Below are 16,213 nucleotides of genomic sequence, written 5' to 3'. Positions count from 1 at the left end.
TATCCTTGCTTCTTGCCTTACTGAGACTGTGACTGCTGACATAAAATCTGCCCTCACTCCCTTCATCTCAAAGTCTCTCTCTTCCCCTTCACTCTCTCCTTGCCCCTCTCCGATTCCAGGGTTCTCCCTTCTTTTAAAAAATAAGTGTCTTGGTAATTTTATTCCATTTTCTTATTCCACCTACTCTGCATTCTTTCTCTTGATTCTTCAAGGACCTTTCTCTGAGTCAAAAAGTTGTTGAATTATTTTCCACTATATCAAAGCAAAACTAAAACTAATACTCACTTCTTATTCCTGCCATTACTTTTTTTTTTTTTTTTTTTTTTTTTTTTTTTGCAGTACGCGGGCCTCTCAGTGTTGTGGCCTCTCCCATTGTGGAGCACAGGCTCTGGACGCGCAGGCTCAGCGGCCATGGCTCATGGGCCTAGCCACTCCGTGGCACATGGGATCTTCCCGGACCAGGGCATGAACCTGTGTCCCCTGCATTGGCAGGCGGCCTCTCAACCACTGCGCCACCAGGGAAGCCCTGTAGACTTTTTGATGATGGCCATTCTGACTGCTGTGAGGTAATACCTCATTGTAGTTTTGATTTTCATTTCTCTAATGACTAGTGATGTTGAGCATCCTTTCATGTGTTTGTTGGCAATCTGTATATATTCTTTGGAGGACTGTCTATATAGGTCTTCTGCCCATTTTTGGATTGGGCTTTTTTTTTTTTGATATTGAGCTGCATGAGCTGCTTGTATATTTTGGAGATTAATCCCTTGTCAGTTGTTCCATTTGCAAATATTTTCTCCCATTCATTCTGAGGGTTGTCTTTTCGTCTTGTTTTTTGTTTCCTTTGCTGTGCAAAAGCTTTTAAGTTTCATTAGGTCCCATGTGTTTATTTTTGTTTTTATTTCCCTTTCTCTAGGAGGTGGGTCAAAAAGGATCTTGCTGTGATTTATGTCATAGAGTGTTCTATGTTTTCCTCTAAGAGTTTTATAGTGTCTGGACTTCCATTTAGGTCTTTAATCCATTTTGATTTTATTTTTGTGTATGGTGTTAGGGAGTGTTCTAATTTCATTCTTTTACATGTAGCTGTCCAGTTTTCCCAGCACCACTTATTGAAGAGTCTGTCTTTTCTCCATTGTATATTCCTACCTCCTTTATCAAAGATAAGGTGACTGTATGTGTGTGGGTTTATCTCTGGGCTTTCTATCCTGTTCCATTGATCTATCTTTCTGTTTTTGTGCTAGATCCATCCTGTCTTGATTACTGTAGCTTTGTAGTATAGTCTGAAGTCTGGGAGCCTGATTACTCCAGCTCCGTTTTTCTTTCTCAAGATTGCTGTGGTTATTTGTGGTCTTTTGTGTTTCCACATGAATTGTGCAATTTTTTGTTCTAGTTCTGTGAAAAATGCCATTGGTAGTTTGATAGGGATTGCAATGAATCTGTAGATTGCTTTGGGTAGTAGAGTCATTTTCAGTGTTGATTCTTCCAATCCAAGAACATGGTATATCTCTCCATCTGTTTGTATCATCTTTAATTTCTTTCATCAGGGTCTTATAGTTTTCTGCATACAGGTCTTTTGTCTCCATGGCAGGTTTATTCCTAGGTATTTTATTCTTTTTGTTGCAGTGGTAAATGGGAGTGTTTCCTTAATTTCTCTTTCAGATTTTTCATCATTAGTGTATAGGAATGCAAGAGATTTCTGTGCATTAATTTTGTATCCTGCTACTCTAACAAATTCATTTTCTGGTAGCATCTTTAGGACTCTCTATGTATAGCATCATGTCATCTGCAAAGAGTGACAGTTTTACCTCTTCTTTTCTGATTTGGATTCCTTTTGTTTCTTTTTCTTCTCTTATTGCTGTGGCTAAAACTTCCAATACTATGTTGAATAATAGTGGTGAGAGTAGGCAACCTTGTCTTGCTCCTGATCTGAGTGGAAATGGTTTCAGATTTTCACCACTGAGAACGATGTTGGCTGTGGGTTTTTCATATATGCCCTTTATTATGTTGAGAGTTTCCTCTAAGCCCACTTTCTGGAGCGTTTTTTATCATAAATCGGTGGTGAATTTTGTCAAAAGCTTTTTCTGCATCTGTTGAGATGATCATATGGTTTTTACCCTTCAATTTGTTAATATGGTATATCACATTGATTGATTTGCGTATATTGAAGAATCCTTACATTCCTGGGATAAACCCCACTTGATCATGGTGTATGATCTTTTTAACGTGCGGTTGAATTCTGTTTGCTAGTATTTTGTTGAGGATTTTTGCATCTATGTTCATTAGTGATATTGGCCTGTAGTTTTCTTTCTTTATGACATCATTGTCTGGTTTTGGTATCAGGTTGATGGTGGTCTTGTATAATGAGTTTGGACATATTCCTCCCTCTGCTGTATTTTAGGAGAGTTTGAGAAAGATAGGTGTTACACCTTCTCTAAATGTTTGATAGAATTCGCCTGTGAAGCCATCTAGTCAGGGGCTTTTGTTTGTTGGAAGATTTTAAATCACAGTTTCAATCTCAGTGCTTGTGACTTGTCTGTTTACACTTTCTATTTCTTCCTGGTTCAGTCTTGGAAGGTTGTGCTTTTTTAAGAAATTATCCATTTCTTCCAGGTTGTCCATTTTATTGGCATATAGTTGCTTGTAGTAATAGCTCATGATCCTTTGTATTTCTGCAGTGTCACTTGTTACTTCTCCTTTTTCATTTCTAATTCTGTTGATTTGAGTCCTCTTCATTTTTTCTTGATGAGTGTGGCTAATGGTTTACCAATTCTGTTTATCTTTTGAAAGAACCAGCTTTTAGTTTTATTGATCTTTGCTATCGTTTCCTTCATTTCTTTGTCATTTATTTCTGATCTGATCTTTATGATTTCTTTCCTTCTGCTAACTTTGGTTTTTTTTTGTTCTTCTTTCTCCAGTTGCTTTAAGTGTAAAGTAAGGTTGTTTATTTGAGATGTTTCTTGTTTCTTGAGGTAGGGTTGCATTGCTATAAACTTCCCTCTTAGAACTGCTTTTGCTGCATCCCATAGGTTTTGGGTAGTCGTGTTTTCATTGTCATTTGTTTCTAGGTATTTTTTGCTTTTCTCTTTGATTTCTTCAGTGATCTCTTGGTTATTTAGTAGTGTATTGTATAGCCTCCATGTGTTTGTATTTTTTAGTTGTTTTCCTGTAATTGATATCTAGTCTTATAGAGTTGTGGTCATAAAAGACACTTAATATGATTTCAAGTTTCTTAAATTTACCAAGGCTTGATTTGTGACCCAAGATATGATCTATCCTGGAGAAGGTTCCATGAGCACTTGAGAAGAAAGTGTATTCTGTTGTTTTTGGATGGAATGTCCTATAAATATCAATTAAGTCCATATTGTCTAATGTGTCATTTAAAGCTTGTGTTTCCTTATTTTCATTTTGGATGATCTGTCCATTGGTGAAAGTGGGGTGTTAAAGTCCCCTATTATTATTGTGTTACTGTCAATTTTCCCTTTTAAGGCTGTTAGCATGTGCATTGTGTACTGAACTGCTCCTATACTGGGTGCATAAATATTTACAATTGTTATATCTTCTTCTTGGGTTGATCCCTTGATCATTATGTAGTGTCCTTCTTTGTCTCTTGTAAAAGTTTTTATTTTAGTCTATTTTGTGTGATATGAGAATTGCTACTCCAGCTTTCTTTTGATTTCCATTCACATGGAATATCTTTTTCCATCCCCTACTTTCAGTCTTTTGTGTCCCTACGTCTGAAGTGGGTCTCTTGTAGACAGCATATATACAGGTCTTGTTTTTGTATCCATTCAGCCAGTCTGTCTTTTGTTTGGAGCACTTAATCCATTTACATTTAAGGTAATTATCAATATGTATGTTCCTATTACCATTTTCTTAATTGTTTTGGGTTTGTTATTGTGGGTCTTTTCCTTCTCTTGTGTTTTCTCCCTAGAGAAGTTCCTTTAGGGTTTGTTGTAAAGCTGGTTTGGTGGTGCGTTCTCTTAACTTTTGCTTGTCTCTAAAGGTTTTAATTTCTCCATCAAATCTGAATGAGATCCTTGCTGGGTAGAGTAATCTTGCTTGTAGGTTTTTTCCTTTCATCACTTTAAATATGTCCTGCCACACCCTTCTCCTTGCAGAGTTTCTGCTGAAAGATCAGCTGTTAACCTTATGGGGATTTCCTTGTATGTTAATTGTTGATTTTCCCTTGATGCTTTCAATATTTTTTCTTTGTATTTAACTTTTGATAGTTCGATTAATATGTGTCTTGGCGTGTTTCTCCTTGGATTTATCCTGTATGGGACTCTCTGCACTTCCTGGACCTGACTATTTCCTTTTCCATATTAGGGAAGTTTTCAACTATAATCTCTTCAAATATCTTCTTAGTCCCTTTCTCTTTCTCTTCTTCTTCTGGCACCCCTACAATTCGAAGTTGGTGCATTTAATGTTGTCCCAGAGGTCTCTGAGACTGTCCTCAAGTCTTTTCATTCTTTTTTCTTTATTATTCCCTGTGGTAGTTATTTCCACCATTTTACCTTCCAGGTCACTTATCTGTTCTTCTGCCTCAGTTATTCTGCTATTGATTCCTTCTAGAGAATTTTTAATTTCATTTATTGTGTTGTTTGTCATTGTTTGTTTGCTCTTTAGTTCTTCTAGGTCCTTATTAAACGTTTCTTGTATTTTCTGCATTCTATTTCCAACATTTTGCATCATTTTGATTATCATTACTCTGAATTCTTTTTCAGGTAGACTGCCTATTTCCTCTTCATTTGTTTGGTCTTGGGGGGTTTTTACCTTGCTCCTTCATGTGCTGTGGTTTCTCTGTCTTCTCATTTTGCTTAACTTATTGCATTCGAGGTCTCCTTTTCTCAGGCTGTAGGTTCATAGTTCCCGTTGTTTTTGGTGTCTACCCCCAGTGGGTAAGGTTAGTTCAGTGGGTTGTGTAGGCTTCCTGGTGGAGGGTACTAGTGCTGGTATTCTGGTGGATGAGGCTGGATCTTGTCTTTCTGGTGGGCAGGACCATGTCTGGTGGTGTGTTTTGCAGTGTCTGTGAACTTACTATGATTTTAGGCAGGCTCTCTGCTAATGGGTGGGGTTGTGTTTCTGTCTTGCTAGTTGTTTGGCATGGCTTGTCCAGCATGCCATGGAGCTTGCTGGTCGTTGAGTGGAGCTAGGTCTTAGCATTGAGATGGAGATCTCTGGGAGATTTCTCACTGACTGATATTACCTGGGGCCAGTAGGTCTCTGGTGGATCAATGTCTTGAACTCGGCTCTCCCACCTCAGAGGCTCCTGACACCCGGCCGGAGCACCAAGACCCTGTCAGCCACACGGCTCTATAACTCTGTCCAGTGTAGTTTTTGCTTTGATAATTCTTATCCACATGGAAAATGAAATATGTCCCACAGGATTTCGACTGGAGGTGTCACTTGTGCAAGTCACAGGTCTCAAGTGATGCACTTTGGCAGGAATATCACGCAAATGATGCTGTGTTCTTCCTGTTGCATCCTATCGGGGGGTGCACAATTTCAATTTGTTGCATTCCTTGTGATGTTAACTTTGTTTACTTGATTCATTTGATGAAGATGGTCTCTGCCAGATTTCTTAGCACTCAGAATCTGAGATCCAGTTGCTAAGTGGGTTCCTTGCTTTGGGATGTTGCAGTCCCTCTCAGTGGATAAACCTGAGATGATGGTGGCTTGGACAAGGGTGGCGGAGGTGGTAAGAAGTGGGGGATTCTGGGGAATTCCCTGATGGTCCTGTGGTTAAGACTCTAAGCTTTCAGTCCCGAGGGTGCAGGTTTAATCCCTGGTCGGGTAACTGGAGGCTCTTGGGAAGAACCTGCTTCTAAACTGATTCAGGCTGTTGGCAGAATCCAGTTTCTTCTGGCTATGGCTCCGAGGTCCTGTTTCCCGGCTGGCTGGGAGCTCGGAGCTGCTCTCTGTTCCTACAGGCTGCCTGGACTTCTTTCCGTGTGCCCCCAAACTCCTCACGCCTAAGTATCATTTCTTGAGTATTCATTGCATGACAGTGAACATAGCCACAATTTACATGTCATCTCATTTAATTCTGACAACGCTATGAGATGTTACTGTTATTACTCCCATTTTACAGATGAGAAGAAAATTTCTTTTTTTCTTTCTCATGAAGCCTAGATGAGAAAATCAAGGCTTAAAGCATTTAAGTAACCTGTCCAAGGCCTCTCAGCTAACAGAGCAGAAGTCTGAACTTAGGTCAGTCTGACCAGAATTTATACCCCGAGCAATCATGCTATGTACCATCCCTGGATATACTCACTGTGACGTCTGTTTGAGAGATGTTTCAGAGGAGGTTCAAGGGCTGACTGGACTAGTTAGATGATTTTTAAAGCTAGTTTTGGACATTCCACTTGCCTATTCATTCATGCATTTGTTGAGAACTACTGTTGTAAAATGTGATGCTACATTGTATGTGTGATGGAAGACAAGTAAGACCCTGGGCATAAATTAAAAAATGAGCTCACAGAATAGGGAAAGAGGCAGGTGTACATTTGCATATGACTAAAGAAGGCAGGATGAAAAGCAAAACATCTGAGGGTGGCTGGGCATGGCACCCTGCAGCCTGAATTTGTAAAAAGGCTACCTTGTAAACCCCACCTCGGTGGTAGATTTAAAGCAGGAAATCCTACCCAGATCCAGGGAAAGCAGAGTAGGCCAGATTTAAACCCCATGTCAGGAGGATGACTCGAAGATTCCTTGAGATAGATTCTTGGAGAGAATCTATGACTTTTTTTTTTTTTTTTTTTTTTTTTTACCAGCCAGTGGGAACCTGGGGGAGATTCTTCAACAGAATCAACAGGTAAATAAAGTTGAGCAGTAATGAAGGAAGTTAGATTTATCAGCAGTGGAATAATCAGAGAAAAACTGGAGGGAGGAATCTCACTTTGCTGTAGTCCAGATATGAGATAACAAAGGAGTGAACCATGGAAGGAATAGAAAGAAGGGGAAAAAAGGAACAGATCAAAGTTAAATTGATGAGACTAGACTCCTTATGGGATATGGGTGCCAAGGGAAGTGTAAATAAAAGTCAAACCTCAATTTTCAAGCTTGAGAAGAGGGAAGTTAAAGAGATGGAAAAGGAGTTTTTTTTAGTAGTATAGACAACATTGATTTAGTTTGAGTTTGAGGTGCTGAACACTGTTACCTGGTCATCCTAATGAAAATATTCCACAGACAACTAAAAATACACTCTTAGAACTTTGAAATTGGGTCAAAGTCAGAGGTTTAGCATTGGAAGTGGTTTACATCCTTATACCACTCCTGCTATTCCTTGTAGAACAGCAATGTCAGAAATTCCTGGGAGGTTTTAGAAATGCACAATCTCAGGCTCTTCCTCAGGACTGTGGAATCAGAATCCACATTTTAACAATATCTCCCACATGATTTGCAAGTACGTCAAAGTTTGAGAATCACTGTTCTATACAGAGATGATAAAGACATGCTTATAGCTGAGATAAGGAGGATACATAGGTGGACATCCAAGGATATATCTCTATTCCACATTTGAGAGACAGGATAACAAGTAAGCAAAACATAAGAGGAAGAGGGTAAGAGGAAAATCGAAATAAAAATTTCAAAGGAAGAAAGAATTCAAGAATGGGAGGATGGCCAAAATTCCCACAAAGAGGTTTAAAAGGATAAGAACTGAGAAAACTCTACTGGATCTAGCAATTAATTGGTCATTGATGATCCCCAAGAGAAGTTTCAGTGGAATGGTAAAAAGAGGACTGAAGCCAGCGAAAGGGAATAAAGACTGTGAGTGTGGTAAAGAAGTCAAGGATATGAGAGCACATTAATCTGAGAAGTTTTGGAATTAAGAGAAGAGTCTGAAAAGTAGCCTAGAAGATATAACACAGTCAACAGAAGATGTTGTTTGGGAGTAGGGAAATCTTGAGCATGTTTGTAAGCAAGAGGCAGGGCACCAATATCAGTAAAGAGGCAAATGTAAAAGAGCAAAGACTTACAGAATATGGAAGTGACCAGATGATGAGCACTGTCTGAAGTCAGAAACATGTTCCTTGGTAAGAACAGAAGAGAGTTAAAACTAAATCTGGGATGAAGAAACAGTGAGCTGACGGTGAATAGCCTAAATTTTCTTCAGTATTGCAGAAACCAGGATGGATTGGGATACGAAAGGAGTCAGAGTCAGTAGCCAGGATGCTATTCCCAGGATGCAGGGTAAGGTACGGAGTGTCTGGATTGGAATCATTGACATGGAAATGGAGAAGCAGAAGATAAAGATACTGATATGGGTCCTTCTCAAAGGCAAAACCAATGTAACTCAGAGCCTCAATACCTATAGGAAATGAAGAATTTAAAAATTCATGAAGTTTCAAATTATGGAGAGTGAAAGAATTATGATACTTCAGAAAGTAATGTGGGAACTGATATTTCAAGAGAAAAGTATGAGTTCAATTTTGTTCTAAGTTTGAAGTAATGGTAAGGCATAAAAGTGAAAATGCTAACATTTTACTGTTTATTCATTCAGTATAAATTTACTGAAGGCCTACTATGTGCCAGATGCTGGCCCGGGGACTGAGGAAACAATGGTGGATTAAGATACCCATGGTCCCTGTCCTCACAGAGCTTAAAATTTACATGGCAAGACAAATGGGTAACAAGGCATTGGGCTAAATCAAGTGAGAATTTCCAGACATCAAAAATATTCACTTCTTAACAACTCGGGATAAAGAAAAAAATAAAAGGCAAGAGTCAGCCCGGGACCAGCCAAAAAGGAGGGCCCTCATTCTACATTAAGAGCAAGTAAGTACAATGTGAAAGTGTTAGAAAATGTGAAAAGAAAATTCTAAAAGAATCATTAAACTTTAATAAGTTGGCAAAGGAGTGAGAACTAAGGCAATCTTGAACACTTTAACAAGCTGGAAACATGGGAAGGAAAAAATATGCTATTAATGGTGAAATAAATTGTGGTTTTAACTCTTCATCTGGGTCAATTTGGAAAGCTTTCTTTTGACCTTAGATATATTGAGGACAAACATGTACATTCTTCCTTTCAAAGCCCATTAAGAATAAAAACTGTAAATTAGGGCTTCCCTGGTGGCGCAGTGGTTGAGAGTCTGCCTGCTAATGCAGGGGACACGGGTTCGAGCCCTGGTCTGGGAGGATCCCACATGCCGCTGAGCAGCTAGGCCCGTGAGCCACAACTACTTAGCCTGCGCGTCTGGAGCCTGTGGAGAGGCCGCGATAGTGAGAGAGCCGCGCACCGCAATGAAGAGTGGCCCCCGCTTGCCACAGCTAGAGAAAGCCCTCGCACAGAAACGAAGACCCAACACAGCCAAAAGTAAATAAATAAATTAAAAAAAACCAACAACTGTAAATTAGGTACATCTACTCTCCAAAGAATGTGAACTCAGAAAAGACTCTAAAAACATGGGAGAACCATATGGACCCTATGCAAATAGGAATGGAAACATACAACCAAGGATGAAGTGACTCATTAATGTTTCCAAGCTTAAAACAAATAAAACAGAAAACAGAGGTTTTCTCATTAGAAATTCACCACACGAGAGCTTTGATATATAAAGTCAAAAGTCAAAGTATAGGGGCTTCCCTGGTGGCACAGTGTTGAGAGTCTGCCTGCCAATGCAGGGGACACGGGTTCGAGCCCTGGTCTGGGAACATCCCACGTGCCGTGGAGCAACTAGGCCCGTGAGCCACAACAACTGAGCCTGCGTGTCTGGAGCTTGTGCTCCACAACAAGAGAGGCCGCAACAGTGAGAGGCCCACACACCACAATGAAGAGTGGCCCTCGCTCGCCGCAACTAGAGAAAGTCCTCACACAGAAACGAAGACCGAACACAGCCAAAATAAATAAATTAATTAATTTTAAAAAAAGTCAAAGTATAATGTAAAGAAACCTTTCCAATAAATTACTTGCATTTGCGTAGTAATATGCAAATTACCAAATGATGCTATACAAACCAATGTGAAATGATTTTGTTTTTAAAAAAACCAGAGACTTTACACATAGTGCCAAATATTAGAGTTAAATGGATTAAAATGACATCAGCTGATGTTCCTGTAGCAAGCCAAGGGCATTCAGATTCCAACAGTTTTGTCAGAATATGCTCCTGAAGGAAAACTTGAGCTGTACTAATCTTCTAATTTTCAAGGAGGAATCATTCCCTATGACTATTATTGCTTACTCTAACCTACTGGATTAATCTAAATTCTAAAAAATACCATCTACATAATCATATGAGGGTGGATTTCTCTAATTCTGCATTTAAGTACACCAACTGAGTTGTTCTGGTGGGTTTATTTGGGTGCTTATAATATATACAGTATTTCCAGAGCTTTTAAATAAGGATTATTATTTTTTGTCAAATGTCAGCTCTTTATTAACTGTTCTAGCTAGGGAGAAAGGAGGGATGGGTAAATAAAATTCACAAGTACTCCAAATGCTTCTTTTTGTCATTACCATTTAATTCTTCCCCTTTAGTCATGTCCTAACAATTCCCTATTTCTGCCAAGGATACTTTGATCCTCCCACTTACTCAGGTTTGAAACTTGGCAAGCATCTTGATATGTTATTATTGAATCTTTTAAAAAACTTCATTCTAGGTAGAATTATTTATTTTAAATATTGTGATTTGATGGGTATGACTCCATCTATTTGATGGGCATGACTCCATCTATTTGATGAGAAGAGCAGAGCCAGGGTGTATAGGCAAGGGGATGAGAGGGTGAGGTGTACACATTGTCTGAGTAGCTTGGGACCTTCAAGTCAATTGCCTTGGATAAAATTCTAGCTCTATCCAGGCAACTGTTCCTCTACCTTCTTCATATTCATTATCTTCTTGTGCTGTCAAACTGTGGCAACCTCTATCAATTAGAATCAATCATCAGATAAGTTGTTTCATGGAGGGGTCAGCAGAACCAAGTGAAATTGAAGGAAAGGCTTGAGGACAGGGGAGGAAATCATATCCAAATCCTGCTATACGAATTTGCAAGTTACCTAACCTCATGGATTTATCAAGCAAGTTGAGTAACCATTAAAATCAGCTACGTTTTGTTACAAGAGTTTCAGGTCTCCTTCCTTCCCTTCTACCCTTCCTGCCCATCCCCTCTCCTCCCTTCTTTTTTTTTCCTTCTTTCTTTCTTAGTAAGAGACTAAAAAAAGGAAAAAGAAAGCAACCCTTAAGTGTTTGTTTTCTCAGCACTGGCACCCTGTGAACCCAATAGAAACTGAAGTTATCACAAGAAAGAAAGTTCTTTCAAGAGTCCATTTCCAAACAAAGTAAGTTATGGGTTTAGTAGTGGTTGAAATAAAGAATAGTTCAGATTCTTTGAAACAGCTCAAAATTACTTTTCAAAAAATTTAGTTTTGGCGTACCTTCTACATAATTTTTCCAAGAATTTCTTCCTTCAGAGCTATGGACATGTGAAAGAAAATTTAATTTTTTTCTTTCTTAGTTAGACTTCTTAATCAAAGTCATATGAAAGGTACTTCTGAGAACTTACAAACATTTTAAAGCTCTTTATTTTTCTGTCCAATTAAGACAAATAAAAAGAAATAAAGCACGACAAAAAATAGATATATGGCCAAAAAAGTACATGAAAAAGTTTTCGATACCTTTAGTACAAGGGAAATACATAATAAAATGGTAATGAGATATGACTACACTAGAATAGCTAAAATGAAAAATGTTGATGACACAAAATACTGGTGCAGATGTGGAGCAACCAGAACTCCCATATACTGCTTGGGGAATTTAAATGGAAAAATTAGGCCAAAAAAAATCAAATATACATCTTCCCTGTGACATAGCAATTCTACTTTTAGGTATTGATCTAAGAGAAATTAAAAGATATATCTACAAGAGTCTTATATAAAAATGTTTATAAAATTTATACTCAAAATAACCAAAAACAAGACACAACTCAGGTGTCCACCATCAAGAAAATGGATCAATAAATTCTGAAATATTCACATAATGGAATACTACTCAGGAATAAAAAAGGAATGAACTATTTATACTTGCAATGTCATGAATGAATCTCAAAAAACATGCTGAATAAATAAGATAGACGCAAAAAGAGAACATACTTTATGATTCTGTTTATATGGAATTCTAGAGTAGGCCAACTCTCTAGTACTTTCTGGAGTAATGACAATGTTTTATGTCATGATGGGGTGTACAGTACATGGTTACACACCTTTTTTTGGTAATTGATTAAATTGTACACCTAAGATCTGTGCATTTTACTAGGTTTAAATTATTCCTCAATAACAAAGTTTTTTATGTAAAAAAGTAATGAAACAAATCTTAAACATTTAAGTCACTTTGAGTACTTAAAATTTAAAAAAGTCTTCTAAAATAAAAACTCCTTGGTTGAAGCTTGAAACTTTTGATTGTCAGATGCAAAGTTTTAAATTTTGAAGCTACTGTAGTAAATATTTATGAAAAGCAAATATCATCTTATACTCAGTTTAGAATCATGGTTCAGCATTTATACAGTGCCCAGCACACAGACAATGCCAACTACATGTGCTGAATGAATGGCAGTAATTTAAAAATAAACTTAGGTTTTTCTTATTTTGTTCTGCCAAAGAAGATGGTAGCTTCATTTCCAACTGTGCTTTTTCTTGACCTACATTTCTCCATGTGTTCCTCCCTCCAGTTTTCTAAGCCAGTGATCCCTAAGCTTAGGTGGAGTTTCTGATTCAGTAGGTCTGGAGACCTGAGAATTTCCATTTTTGATAATTTCCCAAGTGATGTTTATTGAGGCTGATGCTGCTTAGTTTAGGGACCACACTGAGAGAACTCCTGTCTTAGCACTTTGTCAATTGACAGATCAAAGATCCATCCTTTTCAAACCAAAGATGGAGCTTTGCAACTTTTAACAGTCTCTACTAAGTGCTTTCAACCTCATCCTCTGATTTTTTTTTTTTTACACTTATCACTGATAACCCCACTTGCTATTTGGCTTATTTTCCCTTCTAGTTTTTTCTTCAGAAAGAAAAAATACTTGCATGTGTTTTCTATTCGGATAGATGATAACTCCCTGAAGGGTAGGGACCCTGACTAATGTATCTTCATTCCCTTCACACCTAGATCAGGCTCTACAGCTAATAGCTGATCTGTAAATACTGATGCTCCTGCCATTTACACATTCTTCTAAAGCATGTGCAGATACTATTGAAAGCAAGTGCCAATTTTCAGATGAAAAACAAAATTTTCCATAATGGTGAACTACCTGTCATTGGGACAGTGACTTGGCAATGTCCAGTCATGGTGAGGGTTGATGAGGAAGCCCCAGGACAGGAAGACTGAGCTTGGTGTCAGAGTGCCAACCACCAGCTGGAGAGGTTTGCGAGATCGTGCTTTACCTGTGGAGGTAACGGACAGGTTAATTCCTGTTATTATTTAGTGTATTTTCTTTTTTAAAAAATAATTTTTAAAATATTTATTTATTTGGCCACGCTGGGTCTTAGTTGAGGCATGGGGGATCCTTAGTTGAGGCATGCGAACTCTTAGTTGTGGCATGTGGGACCTAGTTCCCTGACCAGGGATCGAACCGGGGTCCCCTGGAGTGCAGAGTCTCAGCCACAGGACCACCAGGGAAGTCCTTTATGAGTTGGGTAAAATAGACAAAGACAATTTAGCAAGAGATGAAGAATGTGAAAGCATTAAGTTCCTTTTCTTTTTATATAGTGCACAAATATTAATAATGGTTTGCCCATGAATTTAAGCAGGAATCAAATGAAATACCCTTTTGAGATTTATGTGTGTGTGTGTGTGTGTATACACATATAACCTATATCCATTCCTAGTTTTTATTTCTTGAAAGTCAGGGATGAATATGGAGGTCTTGGCTATTACCAATGAAATAAACACACACACATATAGGCATATATATATATATATATACACACACACACACACACACACTCTCACTTTTCTTTTACAGACAAAATAAATTATGCTTTTTTTCCCCCTGGGACTGTGAATTAGTGTGAAATAACACCTTAGAAAAGAAAGCTTACCATGTAGGTTGCAGGTTATAGTCTTTTTTTAAAAAAAAAAACTATTTGGAAGTGTAAAATCCCTTGTGAGACCATTGTAAAGCCTTTTTTTTTTTTTTTACAGTGAGTATCTAAATGGAAAAGGTGCACACATTTTTAATACTGCTGGAAGAGTAGGAATAATACAGGAAGCACAGTTATTCTGACAAGACTAACTGGATTGGGGCAATGCCAAGAGTGATGCTGATATATCACTCTAGATTCTTTTCAAGTATGTGGTGGGGGGGCACAGACATTTGCTTTTTCAAAAATATTTGAAATTGCAGGCATGGGAGGAGAGTGAAAAAGAGGAGGGAAGATTTTCAACCATGGAAACCAACACTGGCTCATAAAAGAAATCAGGGTAAAATCTAATAGGATTAATTAAAAATCCAATGGGACCTAATAAAACTATGCAGCACTAATGTAAAACATATATGCTTTGCATTTCCATTAATTCCCTTTTTCATTTCATGATACTATGTATATTTGCTATAAAAAGAAATTTTATCTCCATCTACTGTAGTGTGAGCCAAACAGCAACATGGCCTGTGACCTCTATAAGGTGGGTAGGAGGGTATCCCTTGTGTGAGCTTAGCTAAGGTTATCTGAACCAAATACCCTTGAAAATTGTGCCATGACTGTTGCTTCTGTCAGATTTAAGTTGTATAAGTTGTTATTCTAGCAGAAAAGCCCTCTGAAACAAGAATATACATAACCTAGTGGTGGAAAGTTACTTCACTGTGACATAGGTGAATTTTTAAAAGATATTTTAAATAATTTTCAAAGATGGTTATTGTTTAATTACTTGCAAACATGCAACTATACTTCTCTGAAAATTTGTCCAGATCCACCTGTAACAGTACCTTATCTATGATTCAAAGGGTTCAAGTTTGGCCCCCAAGGAGGGCAGATTAGAATCTGAGATAAGGGTGGGGGACACAGGTAGTTTGAAAAAGCCCTGAGGTGATTCTGATAAGGCTTTTTCCACCCCTGCGTTGATTTCACAACTGTCTCATTTTATAGATGAAAAACAAGGCCCAGAGTAGTTTCAAGGTTGTCCAAAGTCACAATGAGAGCAAGGTTAAGATTCAAATCCAGGTCTCCTGAATTATAATCTACTTTTCTTTTTACTATATCACTGGCTTAGCTCACAATGTATGAAGATAATGCCACTTAGAGAAAAAAGGTATATTTTTCTTTCCCCAAGGAACCTAAGGTTTACATGACTATCAAATAATTATTTCACTAAGTTTGGATCTTACTTTAAAAATGATTAAATAATTAAAATTTATGTGGCAGATACAAATATAAAATGAATGGAAGCTAATCTATGACTCATTATATCACTCTTAAATGCAGATTATAAAAACAAAAATTATATCTGTTGCCTGAAAGGAAAGGTGGGGTATTATATCCTGAGTGGGATGAAACAATTTCCTGTGTTGGTCATCAAAGTGAAAAATAATCTCTAAGGCCAGTGTCACAGAAGCCCCCAAATGAAATGAAGTTATAAAATGCTATTAAGGTGTAATCACTCTCTTGACCTTCCTTCTTTTTGTATATTTGTTTTATAATCATATTAAGGAAAAGTTCAGTGACTATGAAGCCAGAATCCCATAAAACCATACTCATGCTTCCTGACTTTATTGTTAAATAATTTGAAATAGAATCTTGAAATATTGAGAGTACATTTCTTTTCAAGTATATGGAAAGCTGCCTGGACAACTACCATTAGTAAGTTGTAAGTACTGATTGAAATTTCCCTTGCACTTTGGGATAATATAAGAGGTCAAGGAAAAGGATCTGTATTTCTCAAAATACTTGACCATTTATTGCTTCTCTAAAAAGAAAAGGAAACCAACAGAAGGAGGGGAGGGGATAGTGGCAACTGATTTTTGGTAACCAGGCATGGCTAATACACCTAGGAGACAGAATACAGAGCTGCAAAGGGCGCCTTTGCTCAGTGTATGTGAATATCTGTACGCTCCCCCAACCCTTCTCATCCCTTTAAGAAAGATCCTTTTTTCTGTGTGGCAACCAGAGTACTGTAAAAGACAAACATGATTAGGAAATAATTATTTTGAGAACAGTTCACATTAGAACATGAAAAAGAAAAGAAGAGCACTATGATCAACTTTATCTAGAGTAGTAAGATGTGACAGCAGATGT

At 37.8% G+C, this 16,213-nt stretch overlaps 1 protein-coding gene across 12 annotated transcripts in view; it reads right to left on the bottom strand.

Moving 5' to 3' along the window:
• ABI3BP (ABI family member 3 binding protein) overlaps window positions 1-16,213 on the bottom strand; it is a 252,995-nt gene that overhangs the window by 154,302 nt on the left and 82,480 nt on the right. For all 12 annotated transcript variants that reach the window (XM_082624917.1, XM_082624921.1, XM_082624922.1 and 9 more), the window contains exon 4: window positions 13,234-13,366. In XM_082624917.1, the coding sequence (XP_082481043.1) occupies window positions 13,234-13,366 (133 nt within the window). The remainder of the gene's footprint in view (window positions 1-13,233; window positions 13,367-16,213) is intronic.

The sequence above is a fragment of the Mesoplodon mirus genome, assembly GCF_964341445.2.
Source record: "Mesoplodon mirus genome assembly, chromosome: 6".
NCBI lineage: Eukaryota > Metazoa > Chordata > Mammalia > Artiodactyla > Ziphiidae > Mesoplodon > Mesoplodon mirus.
Note: the sequence above shows the minus strand (reverse complement) of the source record. Positions and strands in the feature narration are given on the sequence as shown.